This window comes from Myodes glareolus, chromosome 19, assembly GCF_982192425.1.
Source record: "Myodes glareolus chromosome 19, mMyoGla1.1, whole genome shotgun sequence".
In the NCBI taxonomy this organism is placed as follows: Eukaryota; Metazoa; Chordata; class Mammalia; order Rodentia; family Cricetidae; genus Myodes; species Myodes glareolus.
Window position 1 is genome coordinate 42,343,277 of NC_142044.1, and position 19,602 is coordinate 42,362,878.

General features: G+C 53.6%; 1 protein-coding gene across 7 annotated transcripts in view; it reads left to right on the forward strand.

Annotated features, from left to right (window-relative positions):
• Nucleotides 1-7,597, forward strand: part of Elfn2 (extracellular leucine rich repeat and fibronectin type III domain containing 2) — a 50,475-nt gene extending 42,878 nt beyond the window's left edge. For all 7 annotated transcript variants that reach the window (XM_048454826.3, XM_048454828.3, XM_085678362.2 and 4 more), the window contains one exon: nucleotides 335-7,597. In XM_048454826.3, the coding sequence (XP_048310783.3) occupies nucleotides 732-3,194 (2,463 nt within the window). In that variant the 5' untranslated portion in view covers nucleotides 335-731 and the 3' untranslated portion in view covers nucleotides 3,195-7,597. The remainder of the gene's footprint in view (nucleotides 1-334) is intronic.
• The last annotated feature ends 12,005 nt before the right edge of the window (nucleotides 7,598-19,602 follow it).

The following is a 19,602-nucleotide window of genomic DNA, read 5'->3' on the forward strand; positions in this document are numbered from 1 at the left end:
CAGGCCAGCAGTTGCCTGTGGACACCGTGTGCCGGGTGTGCCCTGGAGGGTGTCAGGGCACTCGGGCCCACCCGTTCCTCCCAGTTTTCCTTCTCTGTCTTGCTGCTCAGACTATCCCCACCCCTACTGTAACTCTTCCTTGATTCTCTCTTCCCTGCCTTGACTACCCCAGCCCTCCCTTGCTTTGAGGTAGCAGGGGACCTGGGACCCTTGCTGGTGCAGAGTCCCTGGTCCTGAAGGAGGATAAAAAAGGGACGGAGGCTCACACTGATCAGAACAAGAGAGGTTGGGCCCCCACACTGACCTGCCATTCTCTCTTGGTGCCACCTTTCAGGAATTAGGTGACAGATGGGCTTCTTCCTCCCTGTCTCCACCTCGCTCACCGGCCCCCAGTGTCGCACTCCTGGCTCCTGTGGGAACTGCCTGAAGTTCTGATCCCCTGAACCCCACGGGAAGGAGGAGGAAGAACAAGAAGAAGTCAAAGCCTGGGCACCTGCACTTCCAACAGTGACCTAGAGCCACAGTATCGCCTGGTGCCTGCTTGTAGCCCTTCACAACAGCAGGTGCCAGCTGTGCCCATCCTGCCCAGGGCTCCTGTGCAGGAGGTCACCCCCAAGATGGTGGCGGCTCCAGGGAGGACTGTGCTACCGGTCCCGTCCTCTAGCTGCTAGGTCCCTCTGTTCTCTGGCCCTTCACCCCAGCTGGGTCTATAAGGGGCTGAAGCGTGGGCCATGCTGCGCCTGGGGCTGTGCGCGGCTGCACTGCTGTGCGTGTGCCAGCCGGGTGCTGTGCATGCTGACTGCTGGCTCATTGAGGGGGACAAGGGCTACGTGTGGCTGGCCATCTGCAGCCAGAACCAGCCGCCATATGAGACCATCCCCCAGCACATCAACAGCACTGTGCATGACCTGCGGCTCAACGAGAACAAGCTCAAGGCTGTGCTCTATTCCTCTCTCAATCGCTTCGGGAACCTCACGGACCTCAACCTCACCAAGAATGAGATCTCCTACATTGAGGACGGTGCCTTCTTGGGCCAGACGAGCCTTCAGGTCCTTCAGCTGGGCTATAACCGGCTCAGCAACCTGACTGAGGGCATGCTGCGTGGCATGAGCCGCCTGCAGTTCCTCTTTGTCCAGCACAACCTCATCGAGGTGGTGACGCCCACCGCCTTCTCGGAGTGCCCCAGCCTCATTAGCATTGATCTGTCCTCCAACCGCCTCAGCCGTCTTGATGGCGCCACCTTTGCCAGCCTTGCCAGCCTGATGGTGTGTGAGCTGGCCGGCAACCCCTTCAACTGTGAGTGTGACCTCTTCGGCTTCCTTGCCTGGCTTGTGGTCTTCAACAATGTCACCAAGAACTATGACCGCCTGCAGTGTGAGTCACCGAGGGAGTTTGCGGGTTACCCATTGCTTGTGCCCCGACCTTACCATAGCCTCAATGCCATAACTGTCCTGCAGGCCAAGTGCCGCAATGGCTCGATGCTTGCCCGGCCTGTGAGTCACCCCACACCCTACTCCACGGATGCCCAGAGGGAGCCCGATGAGAATTCAGGCTTCAATCCTGATGAGATTCTCTCGGTGGAGCCGCCGGCCTCGTCTACCACAGATGCGTCTGCCGGACCTGCCATCAAACTGCACCAAGTCACCTTCACCTCGGCCACCCTGGTGGTCATCATCCCGCATCCTTACAGCAAGATGTACGTGCTGGTCCAGTACAACAACAGCTACTTCTCTGATGTCATGACGCTCAAGAACAAGAAAGAGATCGTGACGCTGGACAAGCTGCGGGCGCACACTGAGTACACCTTCTGTGTCACCTCGCTGCGTAACAGCCGCCGCTTCAACCACACCTGTCTGACCTTCACCACGCGGGACCCCGTGCCTGGGGACCTGGCCCCCAGCACCTCCACCACCACGCATTACATCATGACTATCCTGGGCTGCCTGTTCGGCATGGTCATCGTGCTGGGGGCCGTCTACTACTGCCTGCGCAAGCGACGCATGCAGGAGGAGAAGCAGAAGTCTGTCAATGTCAAGAAGACTATCTTGGAGATGCGCTATGGGGCCGATGTGGATGCTGGCTCCATTGTGCATGCTGCCCAGAAGCTGGGCGAGCCACCCGTGCTGCCTGTGGCCCGCATGTCCTCTATTCCCTCCATAATCGGGGAGAAGCTGCCCACTTCCAAAGGGCTGGAGGCCGGGCTAGAAACGCCCAAGGTAGCTACCAAAGGCAACTATATTGAGGTGCGCACGGGTGCTGCAGGGGAAAGCCTGGCCAGGCCTGAGGAAGAGCTCCCAGACATTGAAAATGGCCAGGGCTCAGCGACTGAGATCTCCACCATTGCCAAGGAAGTGGACAAGGTCAACCAGATCATTAACAATTGTATCGATGCCCTCAAGCTCGACTCAGCCTCTTTCCTAGGGGGTGGCAGTGGTGGTGGGGACTCTGATCTGGCCTTCGAGTGCCAGTCCCTCCCTGCAGCTACTGCTGCCCCCTCCGCTACCACCCCTGGGGCTCTAGAGCGGCCCAGCTTCCTGTCACCCCCTTACAAGGAGAGTTCCCACCACCCACTGCAGCGCCAGCTGAGTGCTGACGCCGCAGTGTCCCGCAAGACCTGCAGTGTGTCATCCAGTGGCTCCATCAAGAGTGCCAAGGTCTTCAGCCTGGACGTGCCAGACCATCCAAGTACCCCCGGGCTGACTAAGGCCGACTCCAAGTACATAGAGAAAGGCAGCCCACTCAACAGCCCGCTGGACCGGCTTCCACTGGTGCCCACGAGCAGCAGTGGTAGCAGTGGTGGGGGTGGTGGCATTCACCACCTGGAGGTAAAGCCGGCCTACCACTGCAGCGAGCACCGGCACAGCTTTCCTGCGCTCTACTACGAGGAGGGCAATGACAGCCTGAGCCAGCGCGTGTCCTTCCTCAAGCCACTGACCCGTTCCAAGCGTGACTCCACCTATTCTCAGCTCTCCCCCAGACATTACTACTCAGGGTATTCCTCCAGCCCTGAGTACTCGTCTGAGAGCACACATAAGATCTGGGAGCGCTTCCGGCCCTACAAGAAGCACCACCGTGAGGAGGTGTACATGGCTGCTGGCCATGCCCTGCGCAAGAAGGTCCAGTTCGCCAAGGATGAGGACCTGCATGACATCCTTGATTACTGGAAGGGGGTCTCAGCCCAGCAGAAGCTGTGACCCTCTCCTCCCCCACCGGTGAGGTGAGGGGGAGGGCAGGGGCACTTGGGAGATGGGCCCCGCCAGGGTGGCCGGGAGGCGGGGGACAGGCCAAAGGGTCCGGACCAAGGGGTCCGGGCCTAGGAGTGGACGTACACGCACACCCGCACGCACACACACACACACACATACACTTGACCACCACCTGACTGTGAAGCAACACCCAACAATAACGGGCAGGAAAACAAACATTTTCCTTAAAGTTTACAACCTGCTACCGAAACCAGTTGTCTCTACTGTGCTGCCCAAGGGACTCACGGGGCTGGGGAAAGAGACCAGAGAGGGTGTGGGGTCTGGGACTCAGGTGGGTTTGATGGAAAAAGAGATTGGGGTAGAAGCAAACCATAGCTAGCCCTCTTGTTCAGGGAGGGTATCCTCCAAGCTGGGGGACATTTCCCTTGGAGATCTGGCAGCATGTGGATGTTGGGCATCCTCTCCTCCCACTTTATGGATGGCCCAGAGAGGAAAAGCCCTAGGGGTCTCACCCACCAGGTTACAGCTCTCTCCCAGCTTCCTGGCCCAGTGCTGGCCCCGCCTCCAGCTGCTCCTCTGGGCCCCACCCCCTCCACCAACTACCCCTTCCAAATCTGTGGTCTCAGGGCTCTAGGGACTGAGGTAGGCAGGTGCTTTTCTTCTCTAGAAGAAGTGAAAAGTGAAAAGTGAAAGCCCTTCACAAAGTGAAAGGCTGTGGTCCCTAGCCCTAGATGGTCAGGGGTGAGGAATGTCCTGCTGACCAGAGAGAAGCCGAGGCAAAGGGTGCCACCAACTCCCTTCACGTGTCTTCCAAGTAGCCCCAGGGAGCTGCCTGGGGTTGGGGTGGTGGGCCGACCTGCTCCCCACTGGTATCTCAGGTGCAGGCTCCCATGCCACAGCCCCTAGTTTCTCTGGGTCTCCCGGACCCCTACCCACTACAGAGAGGCAACAGTGAATGGCAAGGCCTGGGGCCAGTGTGGAGGCAATCTGGAATGTGGGGATTCCTCCCTGCACCCTGTACCCACACTTGCTTGGCCCCTGCTGTGTGCAGCATCTTGGCCTGCCTAGGAAGGCATCTGCCTCCACCCCACCCTGTCTCACCCCCTGGCTAGAGGGGCTCCCATGTTTCCATGGCAATGACCACAGTCCTTCTTCTGACCCACTCCCAACACCAATCAAAGCACAAACAGTGAGGTGCCCCCTATTGCCCTGGTCAGGGAGCAGGCCAGGTTCTTGGCCCCTCCCCTTCCCTAGCTAGTCTGTTGCCACGGCAACCCAGTGCCTGGCAGTTGGTGCCCAGAGGGACTAACTGACCAACCGTTGGGCTCTGAAGTTCTCTCCGTGTGGGTGGCAGCAGAGGGTGGTAAAGGAGGCCTGGCCAGGTGGCAGCTCTCTCAAGAGTCAGCAGCTTCTAGAGATAAACCATGGAGGTTTTTCTGGAGACCTGAGGCTGGCCTATGGCATTGTCTTTGCCTTTGAGTAGGCAGTGGGCCTATGGAGCATGGGGATAGTCGCACTAGGCAGTTCTGCCCCCTGCCCATGTGCCTTTTGGCTTGTCATTGAGATAGGGAGGAACCTCATTGGCTCTACTCCAACCCTTCCAGAGACCCTCACTCCTGTCACTCTTTTGGGTTTCTTGAGATGGGAGAGTGTGACTGTGGAGTGTGTGTGGGGGAATAGGGGTGGCATCTCACTTGACCAGGGAGGGCTCTGACCAGGAAAGCTAGGGCTATCCTTGGGGGTGGGGTACAGGAAAGGACTGGGGTGGGAGACTTGACTGAACGCCTCTATCACATCGACTTTGGGGTGGGCCGAGCCCAGGGCTCACTCAGGGGTGACATTTGCAAAAAAAAAAAAAAAAAAAGAAAAGAAAAAAAAAAAAAAGACTGTTCTCCTGGGGAGAGGAGGAGATTGGCCAGCCTGGATGTGAAGAGCAGCGCTCCCCCAGCCACAAACCTGTCCTCACCCCACCCTACACCCACCACCCAAGAAGAGCAGGCAGGCCGAGAGGCCAGGGGTGTGAGCTAGCAGACCCCTGTTATCTTTGCATGACGATTTTACTGTATTTTTCTGAGCAAACATCTGTCGTGTATGTGCCAGTTTGTCCAGACTCCCCTCCCCACCCCTACCGCCCTCCATGTGATCCGAGCAGCTCTTGAAATCCAGGGAGGGCCAGCTCTGCAGAAGACCCAAAACAGGTGCCACCAACTTAGCCCTGCCTTCCCCCCTCCCATATCCTTCTCCCATCTTTCTGGGCATTGGGCCCACAAGTGCTGCCTGCCTTCCTCCGTCACCACCCCTTCCCGTCTCAGTCCAATTCCGTCCCTGCTGGTCCTTTTCCTCCCTCTCCACCAGGGAAGGCAGTCTCGGAAGAGTGTCCCCAAGGCCATGTGAAAGGGGCTACGAGAGGACCCTTGTCCACCTGTTCCCATTTGGAGATGAAGCTGGGGCCCTCTATAAAGAGGCACCTTATCTGGCTGCACAGGATGGGGAGAACTGTCAACTATACTGAATATAGGAGGTCAAGAGTTTGGGGCTTCCTGGAGACGCCTGGGGCCCTGCAAGAGGGGAGTGGGCCTTTTCATGCAAAGGGAGGGTCCCCACCATGGATTGGGCTCTGTTTCCACTATTCGGCCATCATTCCTGATTGAAGACAACTTAGAAAACCTCAGATGCCACTCAGGAAGGACTTTAAAGAGAAGGTCTATTTCAACAGTGGGGTCCAGGTCACAGGCACTTCCACTGGTCTGGCCCTCCAGCTGCCCTGGCCAGTCCTCTCCAGGGTAGGCCCTTGAAGTTTCCCTCTGGCATGTCCCTGGGCAGAAATGAGATAGTCACAAAAGACAAATGCATACTTCCTCCCTGGGTCCAAGTGAAGCCCGTGACTTTGTAGTTCTAGGGGCACAGGGAGCGGGAACACAGGGGGTTCATGGAGTCATCTGGGAGACCTGAGGGTTGGAAGTTACAACTGGGCTTTCCTGTCCTGGCAGAGAAGAACCTGTGAAGTTGCCTTTGTTAGAACATGTGGCTTTCAGAAATAAAAAGCGTAGTATTCGCTGGATTCAGGGGAGCCTGTATCAGCTTGACACTTCCTTGGCCCTATGACTCTATTTCCTCTTGAGCACAGAGCAGGAAGCTTTGGGGCAGCCTATGCAGGGTGGGAGGAAAACCCTGATTACCTTAGGAGGACTTGGGCTGCGCAGAGGAGGCAGTTAGTAATGGTGGTGGTCTGGGCTGGCCCGTGGGCCTCCAAGTTCATGATCAGAAGTCACCTGTGCTGAAAATCCAGAAATTTTAAGGAGTTAAAGTGGGCAAAAAAGCACAGGCAAAGGGAACCCCCTAGACAGGCCCAGAGGAGAATGAACAGACAGGGATGGAAGCAACGGCCCTCCCAACCTCCCACTTCATGAGAGGCTGAAACTGCGGGGGTGGGGGGAGATACAGGCTCCCCAGCAGTGCTAGGCCCCTGCAGAGAATGAATGGAGGGATGGGGGAAGGCGGGGCAGGCGGTCTCCTATCCCTCCAAGGAGATGACAGAAACAGACAAGAAGATCCATTGCTTTGAAAATGAACTAGGAGGGAGAGGTGTTGGACCTGCTGGCTGTCCCCAAGCCTCTTCTGGCTACTCTATATCACTCTGCCCAAGCAGGTCCTGACATGGTTGGGGGCCTCTTCAGGGTGTGGGTGGGTGGGAAAAAATATGGGAAGTTATAGGGTGTCTAGCTACCTGTAGGGTGACCTTACCCCCTTGATGCTTGTCCCTCTTGACAAGGCTTGCTCTCTGGGATCCCCTCAGCCCCAGGAGAGGGTGTCTTCTCCCAGTGTCCTTGTTCATGTCACACACTGACACCTTCCATGAATTTTACATCCACCTCTAAGAACCAATATCTCCCGCTAGTTCCCCAGTGCCCTCCCCCAGATGCCAGCTGCCCCCCGATGAGCGGCAGGGAGAACAGAGGTTCCCACAGGAGTGTCCTCCTCCTCTTCTTCCCTCTTCAGCCAGGCAAGCACAGGGTTGCAGTAGAGGTCCAGGCGTTGATGGCCACCTCTCCTCCCTGCTTCCCACCCCCGCCCTCCTCAGGAGCTGCCAGCCCCCGGAGGCATGGCGGCCTGGCACCTGGTTTGAGCTCTGCGGAGCTGGGCTCTGGGCCCTGGACTCTGAACCTGTGACCCTTCGCTGTGTACGGAACTTGCCTCCTCCTGGGGGCGTCGGAACCTCTCCTTGTCTTCTTTTAGGGGGTAACTTCATTTATTTTTCCTCCTTCCATTTGCTCCCCCCCCAATTTTCCTCTTTTAAACCGAATGGCACGAAATCATTTTCCTCACCTTGGAGATTCCTGTATGGAGAGAATCAATTTCTATATTTGCAATAAATTTCTTATTTAAAACAACGGGGCCAAGGTTTGCACTGACTGCATCCCCAGCGTCTCATGTCCTCTCTTCTTGGCTAACAGAACTGAGTGGGTAGTGCCATCATCGAGTGCCTAGCAGGGAACGTGGGATGGCCGTGCATTCCCAACACCCCATTCTGTCACAAGAACCTGGAAGTCACTCAGTACTCATGACCTGGTGCCTTGTCTGTGGTTCTGGCCTCCCTCGTGCACATCCCTGGGGAGGCACATGGGCAGCAGAAGGAAAACCATCCTAGACAGTGATCATGGTGTCCAGTTTGTTCCAGGCCACGTTCCTCGCTCTTGCCAAGGTGGGATTCCTAGGCTGCCTCTATACCTGGCCTGGGCACCCATCCCTGGACCCTGGCCACTCGCTGATCACTCCTCTTCCATGTTCTTTACCGTCAGCCACTTTTTCCTAATAGCTGCAAACCATCCCTGCCTTGAAGAATCAAGACTTCCTACGGGTTCCTGTCTGTAGTCGGACAGAATGTGGGTTACCATGCTAGGTGGAGCCTCAGGCTTACCCTTTGGGGCCAGAGTACCCGCCAACACTCAGACCCTGCCTCCCAGAGGTTCTTTCCTTCCCTCAGACTCCTTCTATTCCTCCAACTGCTTCAGACTCCTCCTGTCTGAAGTGTGCCCCACCTCCATTTGGGCTGGATTACTGAAGACCTTTTTAAAGTGGGCTCCCAGGACTAAGCTAGTCCCTGTGAGGGCTGTCGCATGGGAGTGCTGTTAGTGGCCATTGAAAGACAGTCCAGAGTTGCTGCCTAAAGCCAGAGACGTCTCTCAGAGACAGCCCTCAGGGCAGCCCAGACTCATTGTCTGCAGAAGAGAACTTCAGTATGTGTCCACACAAAGCAGAGCCGGAGTCTTCTAAGGTTGTGGGGCCTGTGGATGTGGCTCAGTTGGTAGAGTGCTTGCCTAGCACACAGGAAGCCCCGGGTTCCATCCCTAGCAGCAGGCGTGACAGCACAGGCCTGTAATCCCAGCACTTTGTAGGTGGAGGCCTTGGCTATATGGGAAGTTCAAGGCCAGCCTGGGATAGACAAGATCTTGTCTAAAAAAAAAAAAGAAGAAGAGGAGGAAGAGAAAGGTTTTAGTATACATTTAAGCATGGACATTGAGGAAGAAAGAGAGTCCAGAAAAGAATAGTACATACATTCTAGGCTTCCAACGAGAGTCTCACTTAAAATCTTAATAGTAATCATGAATACAGTTTGGGTGCGTTCTGGAGTTACATTGTTCAAGGGGTTTCTAAGGACCTTTGTTCTCTTAGTAAATGAGGTCCTCTGGTGGTTTCTGAGGGATAGTGTATAGGATAGCAGGTTGATATAGTGAAGCCATAGGTCACAAGGGTCAAGGGAACCCTTCCTATGTTAGTTCACAAGAGAAGCCGAGACTCTTGCTTCCTGATGTTGCTGTGTGAGTCTCAAGCCATTCTCATGGGAGAGGAGGGAGGGAGGCTTTAGGCCTTAAGCGTGGTTTGTTGCTGTTCTGTGTCATTTTGTGTACAGTTATTTGCCTGCATATATGTCTGTGCACCACGTGTGTGCCTGTTCTGGTGGTTTTATTTGGGGTTTATGTGACTGGAGCATTGTCTCTTTATGGACGATCTTCACAGTAAATTTTATCGCATCAAATCCCTCTCTCGGCTGGTGAGAGGCTCTACCTTTTGTCTTTTTGGGGTCACCTGTATCCAGTTCACCTTTCTCTCTGGTCCATCCTTGAGCAGAACCCCAAAGGCTCTCTCCTTCAGGAAAGGGTCTAGCATTTTACTCCACAAGGACTTTGTGGGTGACCTGCCAGTTCACATTTTCTTCAAATTTTTCCCCATTGTGGGGTCTGGCTCTCTCTTGGACCTCGTCTATACTGGTTGTTAATAATTACGAACTTTGCCCCTTCCTTGCCTTCAGCTCCCAGCCTGCTCTTCTGCTCTTACAGGTAGCACCTGGTGCTTCACCAGCCCTTTGACCACAGGAAGGTGAGCCTGGGTCAGAATGAGGAAGGGTCTGGACTCCCTCCCATTCCTGCCTTTGTCTTTGTTGGTGGGTTGCCCTCTACCCCTCCAACTCCTGGCTCATTCCCACTCAAGTGTCCTTGGGTTTTGCATTTCAGAAGAGACCCCCCTTTCTTTTTAAACAGGCCTTGCTAACCCCTACACAATGCCTAAGGGATTCAGGCTTGTTCCTATGGTCTCCAGGCGAGGCCTGGGCCTCCTTCCTGAGGTCCAAGCGACAACCTGGGTAGGACACCAGGGCTGGTCTCCTCAGCAGCTGACCCGTCCACACTGTACTCAGCTCTAGCCACGTCCCCTGTCTTGGGCTCCTAGAAAACAGACTCTGGTGGCCTGTCTTTGGTCCTTGGGGACCCTGCCAGGCTCACGTGAGGATGAGTTTTAACAGAGCAACACAGAGTGACTCAGGATACTGTAGCTTGTCAGCGTCCTCTGTGTCCTGACCTTCAGTGTACTCTTTGACCTGCTCCAGCAAGCTCCTCTCACGCACAGGCCCTTCTGTTGGGAAGGCACCCCCTCCTCCTTTTACCTGCATTTGTACATAGGGTTTATAGCCTGCCCTCCGACTTACCTGGACACACACAACTGTGGGACTCCCCCCCCAACCCCCTGTTCTTTTGCAGACAGCAAACTTTCCTAGTTGATTTGGCATGAGTAAACTCAGAAGAGACCAGGAGGCAGACGGTTTGCCTGGGAGGCAGACACTCGGACAGAGGTCACACTTGCACATGGCTGGGCTGCAGTAGATACTACTGTCCCTTTGGTCCACCCTGAGGCCCCTGGCTGCTGTCTCCAGGATCATTGCTGCCACTACTCTTGTCTCATACAATACATTCTGACCACAACCTCCCTTCCCTCCCTTCCTTCTAGTCACCCCTCACTTTCCTCTCCCCCAAATCCACTGTTCCTCCGTTTCTCTTCAGAAAGAAGCAGACCACCCAGGGATTATCAACTGAACACGGCTTAACAAGATGCAGTAAGCCTAGGTACAAACTCATGTCAAGATTGAACAAGGTGACCTAGTAGGAGGGAAAGGAGCAGGCAAGAGAGTCAGAGATATCCCCACTCCCACTGTTGGAATTCAACAAAAACCACAAGCTGGAAACCCACAGCATGAATGTAGAGGGCCATGCAGGCTTCGTGATTGCCTCTTCAGCCTCTGAGAGCCCCTATGAGCCCTGCTTGGTTAATTCTGTAGACCACATTTTCCTGTTTGACCTGCAAGATGCGCTGGAACGATGGTGGCTCAGAGCTAGTGGGTGCGGCCAATCAATGACTGGTCTAACTTGAGGCTCAAACTCAGCCCATGCCTGACACTGCCTGGATGGCCAGGATCTGGAAGCCGGGTGGCTTAGAGACCTAGGGTAGAGCCTAATAGTGCAGGTCTTACAAAGGCCACCTGATCTACAGACAAGACACCCCAACCCTGGCCCTAGGAGGAGTGTGACAGGTCTGGCCAAGTTTTGTGAACCTCTGTGGTCCCAGGGACCCTTGCAGGATAGGGGCAAGGCCTGCTGTTCAGCTCTGCTGTGCCTTGAGAGGGGGAGGGGAGACAACATGAGGCCAGAGGTTGCTTCCTTGAGCTAGCCCAGCTCATCTGACCCTAAGGCTTTTCTTGTTCTTCTATACAATTTCTTTCTGACATCCCTTCAGTGGGGATGGCCTTACAGAGCACACCAATCTGGAGGCCAGCAACAAGTGGAGGAGTGTTAGCCTGTGACAGCCCTGGGCCTTGGATTCTGGACCTTGATTTAAGCTGATTAAAATTTGTCTAAGATTAAGTTCAAAGAACACATTCTTCATCCAAAGATAAGAACGAGAAAAAAACTCTAGGGTTTGGGAGAGCCACCTTGGGTTCTAGAAAGCACCACAAGAGGTAGGTGGCTTCTTCGCTGTTTTCAATGCGTCCAGACATGGCGCCATGATCCTGAGATGGAAAAAGGAGGCGATACTGGGTCTCCTGGGTCAAGCATGGCCCTCACCCAGGCTGTGTACACAAGAAGGGATTGCATGGGCCCAATCCCACCCCAGCTCCTCACCACAGCACCAACACGCGTGTTCTCAGAGCTTCCACACTTGGCCCATTCTTAAAAGAGCCAGGACCCCAGGATGATCTCTCAGTTGGCCTCAGGCCCACATCCAGGGTCTGTCCTCCCGAGGATGGCCTGTGTCCACCTGTGTGGGTGTCCTCTGCATGTGCAATGGTCCAGATGTACAGAGAGCTGCAGACAGAACTTAATAGATCTGGGTATGTGTGTGCAAACACTTGTCCCCTGAGTTTTGGGATGTGTTGGGAGAGCAGGAAAGGGGTATGCTTCAGGCTAAGGGGTGGGGCTTACCTCTCCCTGGCCACTGCATCAGGGAGTCTGCCAATTTGAGCTAGAAACCTGTCAGGCCGTGCTGAGGTGTATTTATCAAGAAAGGGTTGTGGGCGGGGAGGGGCGCTATAACAGGTTGTTAGCTTGATTTCTGACTTCTCAATATTTACTGCCATGATATGCAGCCACCTTGGGTCTCTACTTGATGAGGAGACACTAGCGTGGTGACATGGGTGGTCCACACGCGGGAAGAGGACGTGGCCATAGACTGGAAGCCCTCTTTTGCATTTAGGTGTCTGGTCAGGAGCAGATGGCTTTTGAAGGCCAAGCCCCAGGTAGAGGTGGAGGATAGTGGGTTCCCAGCAGAGCAGGTAGTGCTAGGATCCAGAGCTGGATGGGACCAGCCAATAATCTGGGATAGGGGAGGAGCGAGGCAGTGGGAAGCCCAGGTAGTCAGTCCCTTGGCCTGTGGAACACCTTCCCTCTGTTGTCCCCGGTGGAATAAAGGGCCTGGCCACCTTCTGACTTTCTAGACTTGAGGCTTGTTCTGAGCACTCTCCAGGCATCCTTCCTAGCTGACCTCTTAAATGGTGAAGCCTAAAGGACACGGGCAGGACCTTTGTCCCCGGGAATCGCACTGCTGTGGCCACCTCTGAGCTCTTTGTTTTACCCTCCGACACACTTCACTCGGGGTCCCGAGCACCAGCAGATGGCAGGACCTCGTGGGGTCCAGATTCGGCCGAGAAAGCCACAGAGGAAGTGCAGTCCAGTCTCCTGGAGTCATAGGGCTGGGTGTTGTTGGCTGCTCCGCTGTAGGAAATCTGGGTTTAAGCCTGATTCACGGCATCCTTTGGCCTAGGCCTCTCTTATTCTCCTCTCCTTTCCCCACATCCAGCCCTCCACCTCATTCCGCCACCTCAGCGGTCACTCTGCTCTCTCAGCCTCTGTGGTCTAAGGACTTTTCTGGGGCTACAACTGGAGGATGAAAGCTTCTACACTCAGGTTCGATGCTGATTGCGTTGAGGGTTTGTTTTGCAATGGGGCTCCTGAAGCAAGGGGCTGTGCTGGTAGTCTTCAGGCTCTCAGCGGTGGCTTGAGGACACTGCACCCTTTGATTCTTCCCCAGGGACCCTGGACTTAGCCGTGGTCCAAGCCGAGTGCTGGGTTTCCTGAATTCTACCACACTAGACCTCCTCAGGCCCCACTGTCCCTCCTGTACCCACACACATAAACAGATGGAGCCATTCACTAGGTTATGAACCAATGGTTTGATTGACCCACCAGGATGATCTGCAAAGGGGAGTGTGGGATTTTGGATTGCCCATCTGAGTTCCAGAGCCTCCATTTGCACATCTGTGAAATGGAGCCAGCGATGTCCTCTGGCCAAGTTGTAGTGTGGAGCTGAAGGCCTGAGAGCCAAGGTGCTTGTCCCTGGGCGTGGCTTACCAGGCAGTTCCAGAAAGCTGGCTGAGGGCACTGCCCACACGAGGGTTATGGCAACTTATCAAAAAAGAGTACAAAAGAGCCAATACGGGGGGATGGGGAGGGGACTCTGCTGCCTGATCAGGGAGGTGTCCCAGAAGGACATCCCTAGAAGGACTCCTCTCTGAGCTCTGAACCCAATGGATTCCCCCCAGCTCATAGGGCTGTGCCTGGTAGTTCCACTGTCTACTTTCACTGCATCTGTGCCAGCTCTGACAGCTGGTATTTGATACCTGCAGTAGGTAGAGAAAAGCACAGGACACTCAGCAGCCACTCTCTGGCTTTCTGTTCCTTAAGTCCCTGGGCTCTAAACACCACCTATAGGCTGACAGCTCTCAGGACATGAGACCAGAGTGGCCTTCAGCCTTCTAGTGCTTGCTACCTTATCAGAAGTTCCGGGGGCTGCTTGGGGTCACCCTTGTCTCTGCTTTTGTTCCCCAAATTTTATGCTGCAGCACCTCCCAGGAGTTTCTCCCAGAAAAGCAACTCCTATAGGGTCCAGTTGACCACTCTAGGAACCCCTGGCCCCAGGGTACAAGCCCCTTGGTGGCTGTGGCAGCCCCCAACTGTCTTCTGTGTCATCCCAGAAGTCATGATCACTAAGTCAGTCCCCATGGCCAATGAGCAATACTGGACATGGCTTGGCTATCGTCTTCATCGGTTTGTCTTTGTAGCCTCTGGGTACCTGCTCTTCTCCCAGTGGGGTTCCCCGAACCTCTGTTTCTCCCTGCACATCCCAGCAACACACTGCTATGGTGTTTGTGGCATTTGAATTGGGCCAAGCCCCACATGGTGGCTCCACCTACCATGATTGGTTTAGGAATGGCTGCATGACCCTTGTCCCATCAAAGTATGAAAGGGGTACTGAGGGGAGAGGAGCCAGGGCTTCTCCTGGATGCCCTTGTATGTCCTTGAAATGTAGGAGCTCCTAGCCTTTGCTGTAGTGATCTCTGGGAGGCATCTGACTTGCTACCTTGACTAAGGGAAAAGAAAAAAAAAAGCATGGGTGGCCCTAACAACTCTTGGAGCTCACTTAGTGTATCTCATGTGACTTACAGCCATGCCCCATCACCACACCATCTGCATGTCATTCCCACTAGTGGAAAACTGGGCTTAGTGTGGGGTCCCAGAGCAACAGCACTGTTGCTAGATAGGATACAGTCACAGGTCACCTCGATAGAAGCACAGGATTTGGGGTGGGGGTTGAGAGGACTGCACTCCTCTGAGATGTCCCCACTCCACCTAGGGAGGCTAGGTGGACTCGAAGTGACTTCCAGGAGGGAAGCTGACTCCCTGGAGAGCAACTGAGAAAAAGACTGGGAAACCCTGGCACACAAAGGACTCATGAAGAAAATGGGAGCCATTGTGGCGGGCTTAGAGGATACTCATGAAGATCTCACTAGTCTTTGAAGTTGCGTGTGGGACAGCTGAATTGAGAAATGAGTGGCCATGTGTGGCACTCTGTCCGGAAGAAGGTGGGTGACAGACAGGATAGAGCCAGCATGCTGACCGGGGAGGATGAGGGTATAATCCAGCAGGTCCGTTTTCCCTAAGGGTGCTGACACGTGCCAGGACAGGGTAGCCCCTGACTCAGACCCCACAAAGCACACACAGGTCCTGAACTGAGCTGCTCTGTGTGCTCAGTTACCTGACACAGGCACATCGAGCCAAGGACTGTTCTCACTTCTCACAGATCGCTGAGGCAGGTAGAGGTTCTCCTTGAGACTGTTTGAAACGCAGAGGACACTGTGCGAGAGAAGAAGGGAAGACGAGTGTGGAGAGAATTCTTAGATGAGGATAAAAATGACCAACAAACCCATGCAAACATGCTCCTGCATTGGGGCAGAGGTCGCCACATGTGTCCCTCCAAAATCTACTTTCTTTTCCACGTAGGAAAAAAAAAGTCTGATTTTTGCTGGTCAATTGGTCACCTAGAATAAAAGCATTTTCCAGCCTCCAATCTAGATGGTTGTGCCCAAGTTCTCTGATCAACGGGAAGCTTCCAGAAACCTTCCTTAATGGTTGGTTGGTATTCTGTATTACTTTCTTTATTGCTTCTTCCCTCCCATGACTAGGAGGTAAGGTGCAATAGTTGGATTCTCAGCGCTACACTGGATGGAGGAGACAGGGGCATAGCTGGTTGGATTCTCAGCCCTACACTGAATGGAGGAGACAGGAACAGAGCTGGCTTCTAACAAAGCAACAAGTCTTGGCTGACACAATGAAGACAGCTCTGAATGCCACCCTCCAGCTTTTCCTTGAGAGTACATTTCTGGCCAAGCATAGTGGCTCAGGCCTGTGATCCCAGTACTCTAGAGGCTGAGGCAGGAGGATTGCTGAGAGTTTGAGGAGAGAGGAGTGTATCTGTATGAGTGACTTTTCTCATAGATGTGACTCAATATCTGTCTGGAGGCAGCTTAACAAAAGAAGGGTTCCGAGCTCAATGAGACTAGAGTCCCCCACGGTGGGGAAAGTGTGGCGGGGTGAGGGGGGCAAGGGGGGACGTCTCTCTCCACAGTCAGGATGCAGAGAGCCCCGAATGCTTACCGTCCAGAACTCAGCCCGTGAACTTGTGCAGCCCATGTTTAGGGACCCTTGCTCTTCACACCTCAGTTAACTTTGCCAAAACAAAGTCTAACATTTTCTCTACTGTAATTCTAAATCCCATCAAGCTGACAAATTCACCCCTTGTCAACCCGACACCCAAACAGGCCACATTTAAGGTACGACCTTCCATCCCCTGACTCTCTAAGACTCACGGCCATTGCCTAATACAAGATGCATTCAGGAAAACCGTTCCCTGGTCTTTAACAGTTCAACATTGCTTAAAATAGCAAAGCCCAGGCCTCAACCAAGATCAAGGCAGTCTTTTAATTGAGATTTTTAAAATACAAGTTACATAGATCTAATATACTATGGGTCAGGATACCCATTCCCATTCCAGAAATGATAACTAGGGCACAGCAAAGAATAATTAGATAAAAGCAAGACTGAACCCCAGCAGGGAAAGCTTCAGATCTTGCAGCTATCTCCATGTCCAGCATCTAGGACTCACAACGGAACCGTCTGGGTTGCAAAGGGCTTGATGATTAAGCAAACATGGCTTCTCTCTTGGGCTAGCACCACTGGATGGCCACAGTTTCCCCCAGTGGATGTGTCATGGCCTGGGGTTTCCCAGCATCCTGCAGTCTCCATTACCACTTGAACTTCACCTTCACAGCTTCATGCAGTGGCCTCTCAGGGTTTCTGTGTGGGGACTCTGACATCCTACCACACATTGTCTGAGTGGCTCTCTGGAACTGGAGGGCAAGACTCCATGACCCTCTCAATCTTGCATCTTTCATGCCTGCAAAACAGGTATCACGTGAACTCTGCTGCCATGTTCCAGTGCCGATCAGTTTGCTTGGACCAGCACCATCTAAATCACCTCCTGTGTAAGGATTTTGGGGACCATTTCTCTTGCTGTCGAGCTGCCGAGGAACAGGAAGCTCTCCGTTTGTTCTCATTGCAGGTTTTTTTAAACAAATTTTCATTTTCACAAGACAGAACCTATGATGGGTGGAGTTTTGCCCTCAGGGCCCCTTTGCTCGTGCCCAGTGCAGAGCACCAGAGCCAGGTTTTCAATGACATTAGCCCCTTTAACAATTAGATACTTTGACATGTCGCAACTGTGTGTTCTTCTGCCAACATTGCCTCTGCTAAGTGAGTCTAGTACCCCTGCAGCCCCGTCTAAGACGGAGACCGTGGTGTGTCATTTAGTAAACTATGGAGAGAAGTGACTCTGAGCTCTGTAGAGCTATTCCAGGTAGACGCTACCAAGGTCCAGATTAGAGAGAGAGAGGGAGCAAGCTCTGGTCTGAGGGATCTCCGTCCCAAGTGAGGGAGACTTTAATACTTGGTCAGTTCTGTATGTTGTCAAGATGGCCTGGTGTCTCCTGCCAGTGGGCTGGGTCCTAATGAATCAGATTCTCCTTCAGAGAGCGCAGAGAGTGAAATTTCCTTGTGGTGGCGAAGCTTGATTTTAAGTTCTCTAGAGCATTCCATTTGTAAACTACTGTGGCTTCCTGGACAGGAATGCTACCGCCGTCTGTTAGTCAAGGCAGTAGGCATGAGCGAGACGCCAAAGGAGGTGACGGCCTGATGGGTATGTGTGAGGTAGATGGTCACAAGGAGGGCAAAGTAGCTGGGCACCAAAGCCTCGAGGGCTTTGCCACGGGGTGATCCTTTGAAGACATGGCTGTGGAGCCCGCTAGCTTTAAACTCAACACCAGGGGCTGGAGACACAACTCAGCAGTTGAGGGCATGTGCTGCTCTCACAGAGGACCCAAACTCAGTTCCCAGCAGCCACACTGGGTGGCTCACAATCTCCCAGGGATCTGATGCCTCTGGAACCTCCTGAGCCAGGCCTCCACTGCCCGCCTGCCTTTTGACATGCCTTTCCCAGCTCCCCCAGAGCCCTGCTTATGGTATTCAAGGCCATTTCTAGCCTGATTTCCCCAACTCTTCCACATTCCTCCCACAAAGCAGGTCCACAAGCCTGGGGGCCACCGCGCTTATCACAGCAGTGCTGTGCTAATTCCCTTTCTGTTGGTGGTAATAAAACATAACGAAAGACGGTCTATGGTTCCAGAGGGAGAAGGCTCCATGGTGTTAGAGTGGAGGCATGGTAGCAAGGAGCAGTCAGAGCAGCAAGAGAGAAAACTGAATGTAGGTGAGGCTTTTTCTCAAAACCTGTCCTTTCAGTAAGGCCACACGTCCTAAACCTCCCCTGACAGTGCCATTAACTGGGGGCCAAGTGTTCAAATGTTGGAGACTATGGCTATAGGGAACTTTTTTTTTTTGTTTTTAAAGGTTATCAGTGTTTTTCCTGCAGGGATGTTTGTGCACTGCAGGCATCTCTCATGATTATTTGAGAACCACCAAGTAGGTTCTGGAAACGAAACTCAGGTCCTCTGCAAGAGCAATAAGTGCTGTTTTGTTTCGATTTGGTTTTTTTGAGACATGATTTCTCCGTGTAGCCCTGACTGTCCTGGAACTCACTCTGTAGACTACGCTGGCCTCAAACTCAGAGATCTGCCTGCCTCTGCCTCGCAGGTGCTGGGACTAAAGGTGTGCACCACCTGGTGCAGTGAGAACTCTTAACTGCCCACTCAGCTCTTTAATCACAGGGGAGTTCCAACTGCCATCCACTCCTTGGAATCAATTTTATGTGATACACTTCTCACCGATGCCTGATGAGACACAAGAGAGAGAAAGGATTTTGGTTCAACAGCTTGTCGTGGGGTGGGAGCACTGCATTTGGCGGGAGGAGCATAAGAAATTTGGTTGCCTTGCATATGCAGTCAGGGGGCAAGGAATGGGAGATTTCCTATGCTCAGATTACTTTTTATTCAGTTTGGGACCTGGGCCCACAGAATGGTGCTGCCTACCTGTAGGGCGGGTCTTCTCACCCCATGAACTCATTTTAGAATTGAGCTCAGTCTGATTTTAAATCCCAGCAAGCAGACAAGATTGGAGCGATGGAACACCTTTTCCCATCAGGGTGGGCCACTCGTGCCCAGTGCCCATGTCTTATCTTGACTGACACAGGATTTCAAAAGACCGTGAACTGTCACTTTAACTCACAAGGACTGGCAAACATTAAAAAGATTGTGTCTGGAAATAGCGTGTCAGGGTGGTTAATGCCTGGCCTTTGCCCTGGAGGGTGTGGCGCCTGTGCCTCAGTTTCCTCATGAAAGATGAAGGCAGAAGAAGGGAAGTTGCCCAGAGTCACCATGAAAAACAGAGCTAAGGTGGTCCAGAGTGGACCAGGTACCTGTTACTGTGGTCACTGGGTTGTGGATGTGGCCAGTGCATGGTCCCTATGGGACTGCTATTTCAGAGAGCTCTTTGGCTCCATGAGAATGTTTAGTGCAGTAATTGCACCCCAGAAAACTGAAGTCATTGGGGGATGAGGATTGACACTCTTTACTCTCCCACTCTGAAATATTTCTGCAGCAGGTGCCATGGAGTCTCCAGCCTGGGTAGTCTGGAAGGGAGTACCTGTGGTGCCTCCTGTCATGGAGAGACCTGTGTAGGTCATAAGCGCCCAGTAGCCCACAGTCTCTAGGAAGCATGCTGCAATTCTGGAGTTGTGTCTCGTACCACCCCCCCGCCCCCGCCCCAAGGAGCAGGAAGCTCTCCAC